The sequence below is a fragment of the Lissotriton vulgaris genome, chromosome 1_2, assembly GCF_964263255.1.
Source record: "Lissotriton vulgaris chromosome 1_2, aLisVul1.2, whole genome shotgun sequence".
Taxonomy (NCBI): Eukaryota; Metazoa; Chordata; class Amphibia; order Caudata; family Salamandridae; genus Lissotriton; species Lissotriton vulgaris.
The window spans coordinates 253,763,182-253,779,008 of NC_141686.1; the positions used below are offsets into that span (position 1 = coordinate 253,763,182).

Genomic DNA, 15,827 nt, shown 5'->3' on the forward strand with positions numbered 1-15,827 from the left:
TCATAAACGGGTCATAAACAAGAATCATGGACAGGTGTGTGTGTGTATGGGAAAACAGGGTCTGTATGTGGTGAATGGTTTATGACATGTTGTGCCTTGATGATATCTTGCTCGGCCACTGGGCGAGGAGCTGCCCGAGCAGGCTTGGCTGGAGGCAGTGGAGGCAGCTTCGGCCAGGTCATGGGGAAGTCAGCTACAGAGGACGTGTCCTTTAGATCGGCTTTAATCGATTGACTTATATGAGGGCAAGCCCTAAGATGGATGCCGTTTACAAAATGGAGTTCGAGGGTTCGGGACGGAAACCAAGATTTTGGGGTGTTAGCAGCACTCAATCGTGACGCAAATACATAGGAATAATGTCCTGATCATTACCGGTTCGTAGATACCAAATTCGTCATGGTACGACGATATTTTATGACGCGAGTGTTGGACCTCGATATCTGTAAAACAGCGTGGTCCAAATCTGCAGTACCACACTAGTAATCAATAATCTTGGCAGAACTTGTATCAGGAGTTCAGGTAGTGCTTTAGCTTTGTCCCCAAGACCAACACCAGGGTGCCTGTCTTTATCCTCGGCTTCCAATTCTGCCCAACTTAACTTTTTCTCTCCCACCTCCCAGTCTTTCTCTTTAAGCTTTTCGTAAATACTAGCAGGTAACAGTACTTTCAATAATTTAATAATGTCAGCGTACGTGTAATCCCCTATGCGGAGAATGTCCTTTAATTCCCGGTGGAACCCCCCCGGGTCTTTATCATGGCAAGGCAGCATCTTTTTCATTTCCAGTATTTCTAGTTTCGTCAAAGGTGTGTAAACGTATACTCGCTGAAGGTTACCCGCTGCATTTTTGACGGGATGTACCTCTCGTAGGGGGTTCTGTCTGTCTATGTGTAAGCTCTTTCTGTCGTGGTGTGGGGCGGGAATCATGCATGTGGTCAGAGAAGTCAAGTACTTATGTCGTTGGTCCAGAATGACATTAATTAATTCAGTACCTAATGTTGTCCACCTTTCTAGAAGTATGTCGTCCAGTAATTTATACAAGGGACCGGGATCAGAATATTGGCTCTCGTACAACGTGATCAAATGTTGAACCATGTAAATACCAGCCAAACGATGTTCGTTCGGTGGGAGGCTCAAAAATGTCTGGGCCACTACATCACTGTTATATATGTTAGAATTAGACGCCCATTGAACGGCTGACCGGACCAATTCCTGTTCGTGTGGGGTGTGGGGTCTCCCGCACTCTACTCGTCTTTTCAGTGCGTTTTCAGTAGCTTGGAATAGATTCTCGAGGGAATATCTTTCTTTTATAGAATGTCCCTGTTTGCGGTAGTCGAGACACTTGGGCCTGTCAAACTGCCATGCTTTGCCTACGTAATTTAATTTACCCATTTCCTCAGTTCCGAGCTCAACATCTTCTGATGCTGAATCATTTTTCCCGTCAGACTCTTTCCTGTGTATTTCTAAGATCTCTTTTCGTATTTTCCTGTACATGCATTCTGTCTGTCCCTGTTTGTCATGTTTACCGGCAGCTATGTTGTCACTCCAATCCTTCAGACCTCTCTTTACTTCTTTATCTGGTTGGTCCTGTTCCCTGATCAGACAGTTAATCAAAAAACGTAAAATCATGCATTGAACCTCCACCTTTCTTTGTTCCATGGCCTCTTCTATACTGGTGGGTCCCTCCCCTGTTCTAATGAAATGGTATATTTTATCTAAATTTTCCTTCATGCCTGGTAATGTGATCAAATAGTCGACAGCGTGTCTTAATCTTAGTGAGTACACGAGCATTGCACCCTCACCTGGTACTGGATCGTATATACAATGTGAAATAGTTACATTATGCTTAAAGGGTGATGCTGTCATTTGTGGCGTTCGTTGTAGCCCTAACCCTAGCAATGCTCATGGCGTCGTCGGCGTTGTTGGTGGCCCCCCTCCCACTGCCCCTTGTCCTATGTCGTCTTTCATGGCCTGCGGAAACCGCATTTGTAGAAGCTGATCCTGTGATGGGGGCGGAGGGAAGGGAGGGAATTCTGCGTTTACATAGTACGGAGCGGGCTCTTCTAGATAGGAAGAAATAAAAGCTTCAGCTGCTGCCGGCTTCTGTCTACATACTCTAAAGGGTACTGGTGGTGGTGGTAACTTACTGGGTACTTCTGAAGGAGTCGCTTTACCTAGTTCTTCTGTAAGGACGGGATAAATACCTGCAACGAGGGCATTTCTTTCTCTATCGGCTTGTTCTGCCTTGACCCGTTCCCCCTCCTCCTGCAATTCTTTTTCTCTGGCTTTTTCTGCTGCTTCTTTACTTCTCTCTGCTTTGTGGAATTCTTTCTCTGCTCGCCTATGCGCTTCTTTACGCCATGACTCAATGGCATCTTTCTGGGACGGTCTTACTTTTCTCTTCCATAGTGCTTCCTCTACTTTCATAATGCATTCAGCATCCCATGTTCCTGAGGCAGGCCATCTATACTTCTCTTCTAGATCCTTCGTGTAATCTACCCATAAGTCTAAAAACAGTATGGCATCTAGCCCGTGTTTCTGATACATAAAATGACCAGGTGTGTCTCTAGGCGGGACGGGAACTGCCTCTTCTAGTATCCCTTTCCTGGTCCCTAACTGACGTAATTTCGAAAACAGTGGCATGTTGGAACTAACTCAACGAAAACACAATATACACAAAAATAGACTGAAAACAACCATTCGCACTACAACACTAAAACATTACAAACAGATACATCTGACTGGTACATGGGGAAAACATGAACTTGAAAAACTGTTAACTTTATGTACTGGCATACAGTACAACCATACCGGTCTCATAAAGAGACACGTCTTTACCGCGTCCACCGAAATGGACCCGTCTTTACCGTGCCTGCGTACCCAGACACGTCTTTACCGAGCTCAAATGAATGAACCCGTCTTTATGCGTTCCCAATAACGGTACTCACCGGGAAGCAGAACTTGAAGGCCTCGGAAACTCGATACTGCGTGACTGTTGAACTGCTACTGCTGAGCATGCGCCTTGGAACAGGTGGGCCTCTGGATATCTCAGATCTTGCTCTCTCACGGCTTGGGCTCTGGTTGGGATGGTCCGCAATCCTCACCGCCTCGTGTGGATGCCTGGTCGCAGCCTCCGTCTCCTCCGTGGGCCTGAGGGAGTAGGCAGGAAGTCCCGCTGTCGTGTACACTTGAAGTCCGTCACGGCTGCAGAAGGGGGCAAAGGGCTGGACCTACATCACCGGCGCGTGGGGAAGGGGACTAGTCCCTATTCGGGCGCCAGATTATGTGGTAAATAAAATAATTACCCTGTCGGAATTTCTATACTGAAACAAAAGGTCATGCATATAATGAGAGGCAGAGTCCGTGGTGTCCGATTCAGAAGGGCTTTATTTCAGTAACTCGAGTTAAGGGAGAATCGGGTTCCATCACCACTAAGGTTCAGGAAGGATCGTCATCTGAACTTTATTCACAGAATACATTATTTATACGTTAAACATACATTAACTTGCATAGAGAAGGCGGAGCGCTCTAGGCGGAGCAAAGGACAGAGAGATAAGAGCACATGGGCGTGCAAAAGGGCGTGTAAGAAGGCGTACACGTGGGTGTTCACTTGATGAGTCATAGGTGTGTCATATGTGGGTGGATACATGGAGGGGTCTGCGTGGTCAGCTGGAACCTTTACCCTACTTGTGTGCGCAACTTGGTCATGACATGGAATTGACGTGTAACTGGGGGAAGCTGGGGGAGCTGACTTTCGTGCTAGTAGAGAAGGCTTGAGTGTCAGAACGACCTGCACTTCTGGTATTATCTGATATCTTGAGTTTGGAGGATGTATTATCTGAATTAAAGGTCGCTCGAGCAAAGGCTGCTCATCACTAAATGTTATGCCCAGATGCATCAACGAGATTCGCATTCGCAAATGGTGCGAATCGCAATATACGGCCGTTTGCGAATGCAAAGCATGTCATCGGTATGCATCATTATTTGGCAGTGTTTCGCATTTTTAGGAATCGCATTTTCATTTGCGATTTCCAAAAAAGTTCGCTAACATTGCGATTTCGTGTCATTTTGCGAAAAAATGCTATGCATCAAAATTAGCAATTTGCGATTGTGTCAGAAATCGCTATTAGGAAATGCAAAAATAAGAAGAACTCAAACTTGGTGCTAATTTCAGCAAGTGGCAGGAGTGGATCTGTCAATCACCTGTACTGCATATAAGGACCTCTCAGACCATGACCCAGCCTTTCAAGATGGCTGCACTTTACTTTTTGGCACGCAGACAGAGGCTGAGAGCAGCTGCAGGTTGGAGGAGAAGGCTCATCGAGGAGAGGATCTTCAGAGTGCGCATAACGTTATTGGGGCAGACAGAGGCTGAGATATTCAAGAAATATAGGCTGAATGCCACTTTAATATTAGATTTAATTCAGGAATTGGACCCAATCCTGCAGAGGCAAACACGCAGGACACAAGCCATACCTACCCATGTGCAGGTATTGTGTTTGTTGCACCTCCTTGCATCGGGGTCATTTCAGGGGGTAGTGGCCATTGCTGGTGGCGTGTCTCAGAGTTCCCTTTCCCGATTTTTTAATTCCTTTTTAAATGCCATGTTACAACGAATAAGGTCACATATCCAATTCCCATCCACACCCCAGGAGTTAATGAAGACCAAACTGGATTTCTACAATATGGCACAATTCCCTCATGTAATTGGTTGTGTAGATGGTACACATGTTCCCATTTGTCCTCCCTCTGAAAATGAATATATTTATCGGAACAGGAAATGCTTCCATTCCCTTAATATTCAAGCTATCTGCAATTCAAAAACCATAATCACAGACCTAGTTGCCAGTTACCCTGGAAGTGCCCATGACTCCTTCATCTTTAGACATAGTGCCATTCATGCAAGATTGCTCTCAGGTGAATTTGGAGATGGATACCTACTAGGTAAATGATTCATTCAACTCTACAGACTTTGAATTGAACTGCACACATGTATGCTTACCTTACATTTACATTGCTTTCTATTGCAGGAGATAGTGCTTATGGAGTGAGGTCCTACATATTAACTCCATACCTGAACCCAACTACAAGGAAAGAGCAGCACTACAACCAGGCGCACATTTCAACACGGAATGTCATAGAGCGTACCTTTGGAGTCATGAAATCACGCTTCAGGATTCTACATAAAACTGGAGGAGCATTGCAGTACCAACCAGACATTTGCTGCAAAATTGTTGCTGCATGTGCAATGCTACATAATCTAGCAACGGAAAGGGGAATCGAACTTGATGAGGACGATGTCTTACCTCCGAACATAAATCAGCCTCCACAACCTCAACCAAGAGCACATGGACCAGAGGCAGCAGAGGGCAGGAGGAGAAGGGCAGAGATCACACAGCATTATTTTTGAAAGAGGTAAGAAAAACTCCAAACAATTCATCTTGAGATAAATGTGTGCATTTTAATGGTCAAATGAAATGAATGCCTACATGACTCGTACTCAACTTGAAATTTAAATTAAATTGTCGGCCAAAAAACCAGCCAGGGTCCAATGAACAAGTAGAATTGAACAAAAATGGCACTCATGCATACCCTGCAAGATTTTTCAAAATGTCATTTTTTGTGGCCACGCACTCCTAATGCCTTTCCAGGACTTTTCACAGTAAGCATTTTGCCATGAGTGGCATCACTCTGCTTTCTTACACTTCTCCGTGTGGCACACAAGGCATGCTGAGATGTGCCACTCTCAGCACTGGTCTCACCCCGTTCCTCATTTTCAATTACATTTCCAGTGGATGCCTTGGACTGTGTTTCGGCTGATGTCGCTAGGGATGCCCCCACACCTTTTTGTATGTGTTTGAAAGTTTTCATCAAAAGTACCTGTGTGGATAGTGTTTGTTTGCAGAGGGCACGGGTACAATTAGTAGGGGAAGTTATTTCCTTGTAATGTGTCTGCATGCTGTTCAAGAGTTTCTCCTGTTTTTTGGCAGAAATCTTTTGATGTTTGTTAAACAAATTGCACATCAATTCCAAAGAGTTAGCAATCCGGTCAAGCTTTGATGTTGTAGATTCATGGCCAGTTTTCATAACATTGATCATCGCATTCATACTGCTTGCTAGAGTGCCCATTTGTTCGCTTATGTGACCCATTTTGCCTTTGATAATCCGAATGTCTTTCCCTTGCAGACGCTGCACTTTCAAAATTTTGTCCTCCACATGATTGCCTGTGAAGGTTCCATCTGCATCCACTCCACTTTCACGCGCTGCACTTCGACTCAGTCTGAACTGTTGCTGTCTCCTACGCCTGCTCATCGATATATTTGACACTGCTGGAGTGGTTTGTGGCTGGCTTGGTGTCACATTTACATTCTGCTCTGGTTCAGAATCAGTCTGGAGCAGTTGACGCACTCGCTCTCTCTCACTTGGCACTGAATGAGCATTAGATGTACTGGGAGCATTTTCATTTTCAACATCAGGCCCTTCTGAGTGGTGCATATCCCTTAAATCATGCTCGATGAGATCTTGTAATTGCTCTATGGATCAACGAAATGTGAAAACATTTGTTACTTTTTGTTTGCAATGACATTACTCTATATCTATATAAAGTTCAAGAATGAATTGACTCAAAATGATGTTGTGTCTTATTTCCGATTTGCATGTGGCGATGTTTATATGTGATACTAATCTTCATCATTATGTAGTCCAACTAAAGACCTACAACTACCACAATGCACTGCTCCTAAGTCTTTCTAATCATGACTGGGAGAGACTTTGGGACTCAGGAAGATCAGTTTTAATTCAAAATGCAGCACACACATCATTACTTGTTGATTCAGTGACTGAAGTCACACTTTTTAACACACATAGCATTCACTTACCTTCAGTAGGAGTTGGAATCTCCGATGTGTCGATGTTCGTCACTCCGACTACAGTCTCCGGCAAAAGTGTGGCTTCCACCATTTCTTCTAGGGGAGTGTTTCCTGTATCCCTGGGTGTTCCGCCGCCGGTGAGATTAGAAGATTTCATTCTTTTGGCTAGCTTCTCTTTTGCACGGCTGCGCAGGTCATACCACCTTTTCTGGAGATTATTGATGTCACGATGTGCCACTCCGACTGCATTTACTTTTGATTGTATTGCAATCCATAGGTTCCTTTTCACAGGTTCAGGAACCTTAAGAGACAGCTTTCCAAACAGCTGCTCATGTCTTGCAGTCACCTCCTCGATGAGTATTTCCAGTTCTTGATCAGAGAACTTGATTTTGCGTTTTCGAGCAGGCCCCTCGGCAACGGAATTCTCGTTTTCCATTTTCAAAAGCAAGTCCCAGACTCCAACAGCAACCGCCACGAACAGCTCACACTGTGAACGCCCTTACCACACCTTCTAACTGAGGGGCAGCTGCGCCTAATTGCTGTACTGGCTTTTAGGCAGTTGGCGGTAAATGAGATGCATCATGTGTGTGAAATCGCATTATGCGATACCGCAAACAGCGATTTCGCAGTTAAGGAATCGCATAAAAAATGCGATTTTGTGAAAAATGCGAATTTTACCGACACGCAAAAATTTAGCGAAAAAATTGATGCATAGCCATTTGCGAATCTTTATATGCGATTCCTTATTTTTCGCAGATAAGAAATCGCATTTTCAAACGTTGATGCATCTACCGGATAGTGTATGCATATATTTCTTTGTGCATTGCGTGGGGCCATGGGCCCTCTATGGATGCGAGCTCTGTAAATCACTTAAATGGAGACAGAAAGGCTGGGCTCTATCTCTGTGGACGGGGTTCTGTTTACCTTCTTCATTAAGCAGGAATGTGTTTCTGTGGAGCAGAGCAGATAACTGTAAGCAAAATACTGTCTTGGCAGGCCGGGCTGGGCACCTCTCGCCTGAGCAGGAAGTATGTGAGAGTTCAGGGATACATAGCTAAACTGCAGCTTTCAGAGTGTCTGGAGGCATGGAGCCTGAATTCGGGTCCTGGCTCGGCTGAGCCACAAAAATGAGTTTAAACATGCACCATGCAAATACATTGGCAACATGGGCAACATAGGCCTCAATGCAGAATTAACGTGGCAGGCTTGGTAACTGACATACTAATGTTGGACGGAAATGCAGATGCATTATTATTACAGGCATGAGAGGGAAATCGCATGGTGACATGGACATACATAGGGTACATGCAGGGGACACATTGGCCACGTAAATTTCTATTACCTCAACAGGGACAACCTTGTAGACTTTCCAGTGACCCTATACAAATCACCGCCCATTAAACAAATACAATCGCATACTTTTGAAGAGAAATATTGAGAAAAGCAGGCATGTAGTCACAGTTTGCATTATGCTTCATTGTTATTTACATTCATATAGTAATCAGACCAAATGTTAAAAAACATGTATATGAATCTTGTATCTTCATGCACCAAGCAATCAAAGGTCGCTGATTTAGGGTGGGGGCATCATGTTTGCAAGTGCATTATGGTTTGAAAAGTACCCGCTGCTGTATTCCTGGTCTCCACCAATTTTCATTTATCGCATTTGAGATAAACGTTGCTAATAGCACGTTATCCCTGCGATAAAATCTGGCAATGCGCGGTGATAACATTTTTTTTGCTAAGCTCATTTAGCGATAAATATCGCTAGTTGTTGATAATATGCCCCATTGTTCACTGCTGAAAGCCATGACTTCATGGAAGTGCACAAGCATAAGGGGCATGGGCTTGGTGGGGGAGTAGAAATGGGACGGGCGGATTGAGGGAAAGAGGAAACAGAAATTTGGGCGGGTGGAGGGAGATTAACACCAACAGGGGTGGGAGGGAAAAGAAGCAAAATGGACGGGGATATGGTAGACGGCCTGAAAACACGCATGGAGTGTTTGCAAAACAAAAATGTTGCTTTTAAATTATATGCGCTAAAACACCCAAGACCTGTTCTGCAAGTTAATGTTATAAAGCAATGAAAAGCGGTGCTGCTTTAAAATTAAGGGGCATATTAGCAAGAACCCTGCGTAAATTTATCGCCGTTTTATCGGCAGGAAACTGCAGCTAAAACAGCGATAATGGGCTTGCTAATATGCGTTATAGAATTCCAATAGAAGCCCAGGTTAGATGTGCAGGACATCTAACCTGAGCTTCTATTGGAATTCTATAACGCATATTAGCAAGTCCATTATCCCGATAAAACAGCGATAATTTTACGCAGGGTTCTTGCTAAAATGCCCCCCAATGAGTTAAAAGACACAAGACCTGTCCTGGAAGATCAGTTATAAACGCAGTGCTGAAAGCAGCGAGGGGCTACAAAAACACGGGTTAACCCAAGAAGTCACTGGGACCTGGGCGGAATATTGATACAAACAAAGCGGTCCCAGATAGACACACAATTAACTCAATCGTGACAACAAATAAGTGCATACAAAAATGACTTATAACAACATTGTTTTTAATCACAACGTATATCGTAAATGATTCATTCATAAAAATAAATACGCAGTAAATCACTTATAATGCCCCTGAAAGAAAGAAGTAGGGAAGGGTAGTGCTGGGATAGTGAAAGTATAGGAACTAGGATATGGGTCACTAAGACCAGGATACACCAGAAATAATGAGCCTAGCGATGAGCAGTGCCATTTAGGATTTCCTGACTAATCCACAACCTTCCCTGCCACACAACCCTGTCCTTTGACCTTTACGGATTAAAAATCGCAGAAGTAACCAGCGGCTTTCGGTACAATCCTTTACGTTCCTTGACACTCCAGCGTTTGCTAGATTCAGCGCTGTGGAGCTGACGAGGAACACTTTATTCAGCGGTGACCCATGCACGTCTTTGTTCAAGACCACAGTTGAACCCCAACCCTTCGCCCCATTTTTCCTGCTGAATCTCTGCTCCTTGCAGATTCTGTTCTATCAAGCTGACGAGGAACGCCACTACATTCAATTCAGCTGTGAACCACACAAGCTCTTGATTAAAAATACAGTTGAACCCCCTGTTTTCTGCCGCATTTCTGCTATTGGCAAAGTCTACATTCCTGTGCCCTACCACTCACAGTCCGACAGCGATTAGTAGTCACCATCTCATACATCTACGTTTGAATCCCCTATTGTCAATGGCAGTTTTTATTGAAAGAACGTGACTTCACTACCGCATCTTCAAGAGTCTACCACTATTGAGTCATACCCACTACATCGTAGTATCTGTTTAAGATCCATTGCCCCACCTCCCGCAACCCCTGTCCTGATGAAGACCCTCTAGCAAGGTTTATACCACGCCTGCATCTACTCTGGGTCGAAACGTCGACACTTCGTCTTATGTTCAGCCTCCTCCTTGATTTATCATTTGTGATTTTATTTGAGGCATGATTGTTTAAATTAATTGATGAATTAATTGTTCCGTTGTGTTAACTTATCATTATTTCTGGTGTATCCTGGTCTTAGTGACCCATATCCTAGTTCCTATACTTTCACTATCCCAGCACTACCCTTCCCTACTTCTTTCTTTTAGGGGCATTATATGTGATTTACTGCATATTTATTTTTATGAATGAATCATTTACGATATACGTTGTGATTAAAAACAATGTTGTTATAAGTCATTTTTGTATGCACTTATTTGTTGTCACGATTGAGTTAATTGTGTGTCTATCTGGGACCGCTTTGTTTGTATCGAAAGCAGCGAGGGGGCAGGAGGTAAACAGTCAACAAAGACCAAATGCAGACAGCCTTTGGTAGATTATTTGAAGAGAGGAGGACAAAAAATAAAACCTCACAAAGCCATCAAACCCGCCGTCCCAAAGGGGCGAGTGTCACGTAGTGATGTGTGGGGAGAAACACACAAGAGCACATTAACAATCAGTCGTGGGCTACCGAGGTCACCAATAAACACAATGGTGCAGATTTACAAGCCCCCCGAGCCACCAGTATGTCACTTTTTGTGACGTACTGGTGGCGTATTTGAATGTTCCATATTTACACAAGTACAGGTAAAGCCACCCTTTGTGTCAGTTTCTGCCCTTGTAAAAATTACCCCTTTATATACAGCATTTTGTGTGAAAGGGGCGTTCCTTGGGTGTTGCTGTGGGTGTTCCCATACAACAACCATGGAACCAGTACATTCCAAGATTAACAAGGAAATCGTAAATCTGCAAAGGCGTGTGAATCCTACACCCCCCCAGGGGAGGCGTAGGGAGGCGCAACGAAGAGAAATGTTTTAATTTCCCCTTGTTATTTTTCCTCTTTCAATGCGTGCTGCATTCTACAGCCTCTTTGAAAGAGGAAAATGCCTGTAGTGATTGTTTTTATGTAGGAAGGTGGCCCTTCCTACACAAAAACAATGTCCCCATAATGCAGGCATCCTTGCACCATGGTGCAAGGGTGCCTGCACCAGCGCATGGCAGCTGTGTGTGTGCCAGGACAGGGGGAAGCAGAGATGCAACATATTCTTTTAAATATGTTGCATTCCTCTGCTTTGAAAGTAACTCAGGGCGGCGCAGCCAAATGACTTGCGGAATGCACAGAGTAATTTTCTTGTGAATTTGCCCAACATTTCTAAAGCAGAACCTGAGGCAATCGTAACAGTAGTGCGTCAAAAGTAACGTATAAGGCCGATCGTGAGATGATCCATGAAATAGGGCCAGTCTCCAGGGCGTGAACTAAACAGCAAAAGGAGGGACAAATGTAACCTAATCACCAACCAAACCAAGGTAATTTGGAAAGGCATATGAAGGAACCAATCACAAGCCATGGGCGTGCTGCTACTTCATACAGTAGAAACACCATGTCAAGAGACAGCGCATGCGCTGCCTAGGCTCCACCTAAAAGGAAATTTGAACGGACGCCGTTCCACGGGTCATCACCAGGGGTTCCTTCCATGACGCTGTATATATACCAAGGACGACACTAGGAGCCAGCGGAGTCATGTGCAGAGCGCTCTGGTCATTACGACCCATTTATATTTGTTTGTAATGATTATAAATCGCCAGTGAAGCTGCTTGTGAGGCCTGTAGGAGCCTGACTTCTAGCGATATGAGAAAACTTTCCAATATTAGCTTCTTCTACGAGATGCTTTCCACAATAAATCTAGGGCAGAAATTGTGTCCCTCTGAATTGAGCAGTATAATGGTTAATTTTTAATATAATTTTGATAATGATTTGGACCTAGACTTTCACAAGATCCTCAAAAAATGTCCTCGAGCTATCATTTTTAATTTTTTTATCTGGATCTACCTGTCTAGCCCTCAGTCAAACGGTGAAGCCAGCTTTGCCACACCTGCCAGCTCAGACCTCCGTCCCACCCCAACTCACTCGGCGTACTAGCCCAGGGGGTACTAGGCATGGCTTATCTTTTTAGCCGCCTCGTCTGTCAGCTCTGCCCTCCCTCCAGCAGCTGACCAGCCCAGCACAAAGCAGGGAACCAATCCGCCGTCAGCCATTAGCCGGTCAGCCTGCGGGGAACAAATCCGCAGTCAACCATTAGTCGGTCAGCCTGCGGGGAACCAATCAGCAGCCGCCCATTAGGCCGTCAGCATGCGTGGAACCAATCCGCACTCAACCATTAGCCAGTCAGCCTGCGGGGAACCAATCCGCAGTCACCCATTAGCCGGTCAGCCTGCAGGGAACCAATCCGCAGTCAGCCATTAGCCGGTTAGCCTTGCTCTGGTCGAACCCAAGAGGGTTTCACCACAGGGGGGTCCTTTCGGGCCCGCCGTTCTACCGAGGACGTCAGCCCGGCCGTGAGACATGCTTGACCTGCACGCAAGACCAGCCAGGCCCACTGACCATGTAAAAAATCACCATCCAGTCAGTCTGCCACACTACACAGTGAGCCGCCCAGCAGTCCAGCCGTCCAGCTACTATAAAGGTATGAGGTTACCGTCGTCTCTTCCATCACTGCTCGAGAGTTTCATTGCCACACAAAGTGCAATGAGTGCATCCCAGCTGACCGTTCTCCCTCTAGGGACAATCAAGTGAACTGCACTTGATCTGAGCCAAATGGCTGCGAAGCAATCGCCACACAAAGAGCAGATGAACCTCGACAAGCGACTAAAATGGCCAGGGCCGGTTCTAGGATCTGCGAGGCCCTGGGCTAAAAGGGAACCGGCGAGGCCCCCTCTAATTTAGATAAGTGGCCCCCTACAAGGAGACCATTCACAGACACTGTGAAGGGCCCATTGTCCAGCATTTTGGGCCGTGGTGTTTACTTCATTTACAACATAGGCGCATCAGCGCCTCGTTGGGTGTATCAAGCGCTATACAAAAATAATTACAATGCAATACAAATCCCAGCCAGGCTCAGCTGAGGGGCCCTTGCAGGGAGGGGGGTAGTATCGGTCCCATACTCGGTCTGATTGGGTCAGATGAGCAGGAACCCGCAGGCCGAGCAAAGAAGCCAGAGTTGGGGGCTCGGTCGAGGGGCTGCTGCAAGGGGGGCGGGGCACCAATGCCACCATTCCAGGCCATGATCACACACCCACTTCTTCTCGCTTTCTAAACAGTAACAGGACTACAAGGAAGAAATCATTGTTCACTGCTGAAACCCAAGGCTTCATGGAAGTGCACAAACATAAGCAGAGGCGTAGGAGATATTAAAATTCTGGGAGGGACAGGGACAACCTTGTAGACTTTCCAGTGACCCTATACAATTCACCGCCCGTTAAACAAATACAATCGCATACTTTCGAAGAGAAATATTGAGAAAAGCAGGCATGTAGTCACAGTTTGCATTATGCTTTATTGTTATTTACGTTCATATAGTAATCAGACCAAATGTTAAGAAAACATGTATATGAATCTTGCATCTTCATGCACCAAGCAAACAAAGGTCGCTGATTTAGGGTGGGGGCGTCGTCTTTACAAGTGCATTATGGTTTGAAAAGTACCTGCTGCTGTATTCCTGTGGCCTCATTTATGAAAAGTGACGCATCGCTGCATGAAAACAGCGATGCGTCACTTTTCACTGCGCCCTCCTTGTGATAAGTGTGGCTCAAATCCACCTGAGCGACTTACATCACTCATCTATCATTAAACAATATAATAAGCCAGCCAGGCAGTGGAGAAGAATTAGAAATATATTTTATTGGCCATAATATTCATCTGCAGATGGGCCCTGTCAGGTCTACACACCAGGGAGTGCATGGAGAGGACTGCCTCCTCTCACCACAGCAATACATTATCACATAGCAATGCAGAGTAAAACCACGCCCAGACTGGAAAAGTACTGGGCTCAGCAGAGGGTGAACAATGAACTCATACATGAGGCATCTTTACCTGCGAAGGCAACACTGTTATCACCCCTCAAGGCCACAGAGCCGAAGCTCTGCTACTCCAGGGCATGAAACATTTCTGCAAAACTAACTCGAGGCAAGAAATGCTGAAACAGGGACTTTCTGCTCATAAGGGAGGGGGGAAAACTGTACCATGAGACATTGGAGCTGCAGAGCAAATGTCAGCATTAGAAATCTGTCTGTCATAGACAAGCTTCTCTCTATTATAGGAAAGTACACAAAAATATCAATAATGGGAACCTAACAGATAGAAGGCAATGTACTACAGCAAGTCTTCTAACTTAGAAGGCAAAAATAAGACAAAAGCTTAACCATTACAGAAACAGTTCTATCCAAATGAAGCTTGCATATTATAAAAAATAGCTCAGTGGGTTGCAGCACATGAATAATAGGCTGTAACTGCATATTAATTTAGACACATTCGGCTAACATATTCACCACATCATTTGCATGAAAATTACAATCTATCAGACCCTCCTTTTAGCCTAATGTGGCTAACATAAGTGCAGCCTTTATTGCTCAAAGTAGGGACTGTACAATTCTAAAGGAGATAACAGGGACGGCATCACTCATCAATCAAAGGTCGGGAAAGGAAATACTAGGATGAGCATGATCATAGAAGTAGTGCAGCATACTATAGGACAGGAAGTGCAGAGGCAACAAGTAAAAGAACAACCCCTGCAATACCTACTAAAACAATTATTATTCTCTGGGTGTGAGGCACCCTCCTTTTTGACTAATCTAAGCATATGCTCTTGGCGTACCATTGCTCTATAACACTATGTCATGATCGGACAACTTAAAAAGACATTACAGTTCAAGTCATGAGCAGGAATTAATGCAAATAATATCCAACTATCATTATCAGAGAAAACACCCTAGGGGCGGGGCTTGGACGCCGATGGCGATGGTCGCCTGAGAGCTCGGCTCCGGGACTGAGCCCGGGATTATCCTGTAAATCTGAGGCCGTGGGGCACCCTAATCCCCGCAAACTGTTGATCGGACCGACTGGGACCTGCCGAGGCACCTGGCGCAACTCGACCATGAGCTGATCCGACCGAAAATCGAAGTTTGTGGATCCGCGGAGTGCGACCCAACATGGCGCCCGGACCTCATTGTCCCCTTGGTCGGGACCATTAGATTGGAGGAGCATCGCTAGCTACAGCGCACCCTCCACCTTTTCGTCTCCCGGTGGTATGATGGTCTGGGTATCGATCTGATTGGACTCTGGCAACGGGGATCGCGCCTAGATGGTCGGATGCCCTCACTATAGTGGACCTCGACCCAAGGACGCCTGGCGGCCCAAGCCGCGGTGCCGACCCCCTAAGCCGCACTTGGCTGCATCTCCCCGATCGACCCACTCCCATGGGAAGCACGGCCCCTTGGCGCCACAAAGTCTCCGGTGGTGTTGGTGACCCTCGCTCCAGATCCTCATCAGCCAAACCTGGCGCCGATTGTCTCCGCCTCCTCCTCAGTGCCCTCCGACGACGTGGTGGTGGCGCGGGCCGAAGCTGTGGAGGTCCAATAGGCCCTGGAGACGGAGTTCGCCGGCCCTCG

At 45.7% G+C, this 15,827-nt stretch overlaps 1 protein-coding gene across 1 annotated transcript; it reads right to left on the reverse strand.

Annotated features, from left to right (window-relative positions):
- Nucleotides 1-5,441: 5,441 nt before the first annotated feature.
- Nucleotides 5,442-7,357, reverse strand: LOC147736433 (uncharacterized). Its single transcript, XM_086953755.1, has 2 exons — nucleotides 6,877-7,357; nucleotides 5,442-6,531 (listed from the first exon to the last, which is right to left on the reverse strand). Exons 1-2 carry the CDS (start codon nucleotides 7,301-7,303, stop codon nucleotides 5,612-5,614), a joined length of 1,347 nt encoding a protein of 448 aa, XP_086809881.1. The 5' UTR covers nucleotides 7,304-7,357; the 3' UTR covers nucleotides 5,442-5,611.
- Nucleotides 7,358-15,827: the final 8,470 nt, after the last annotated feature.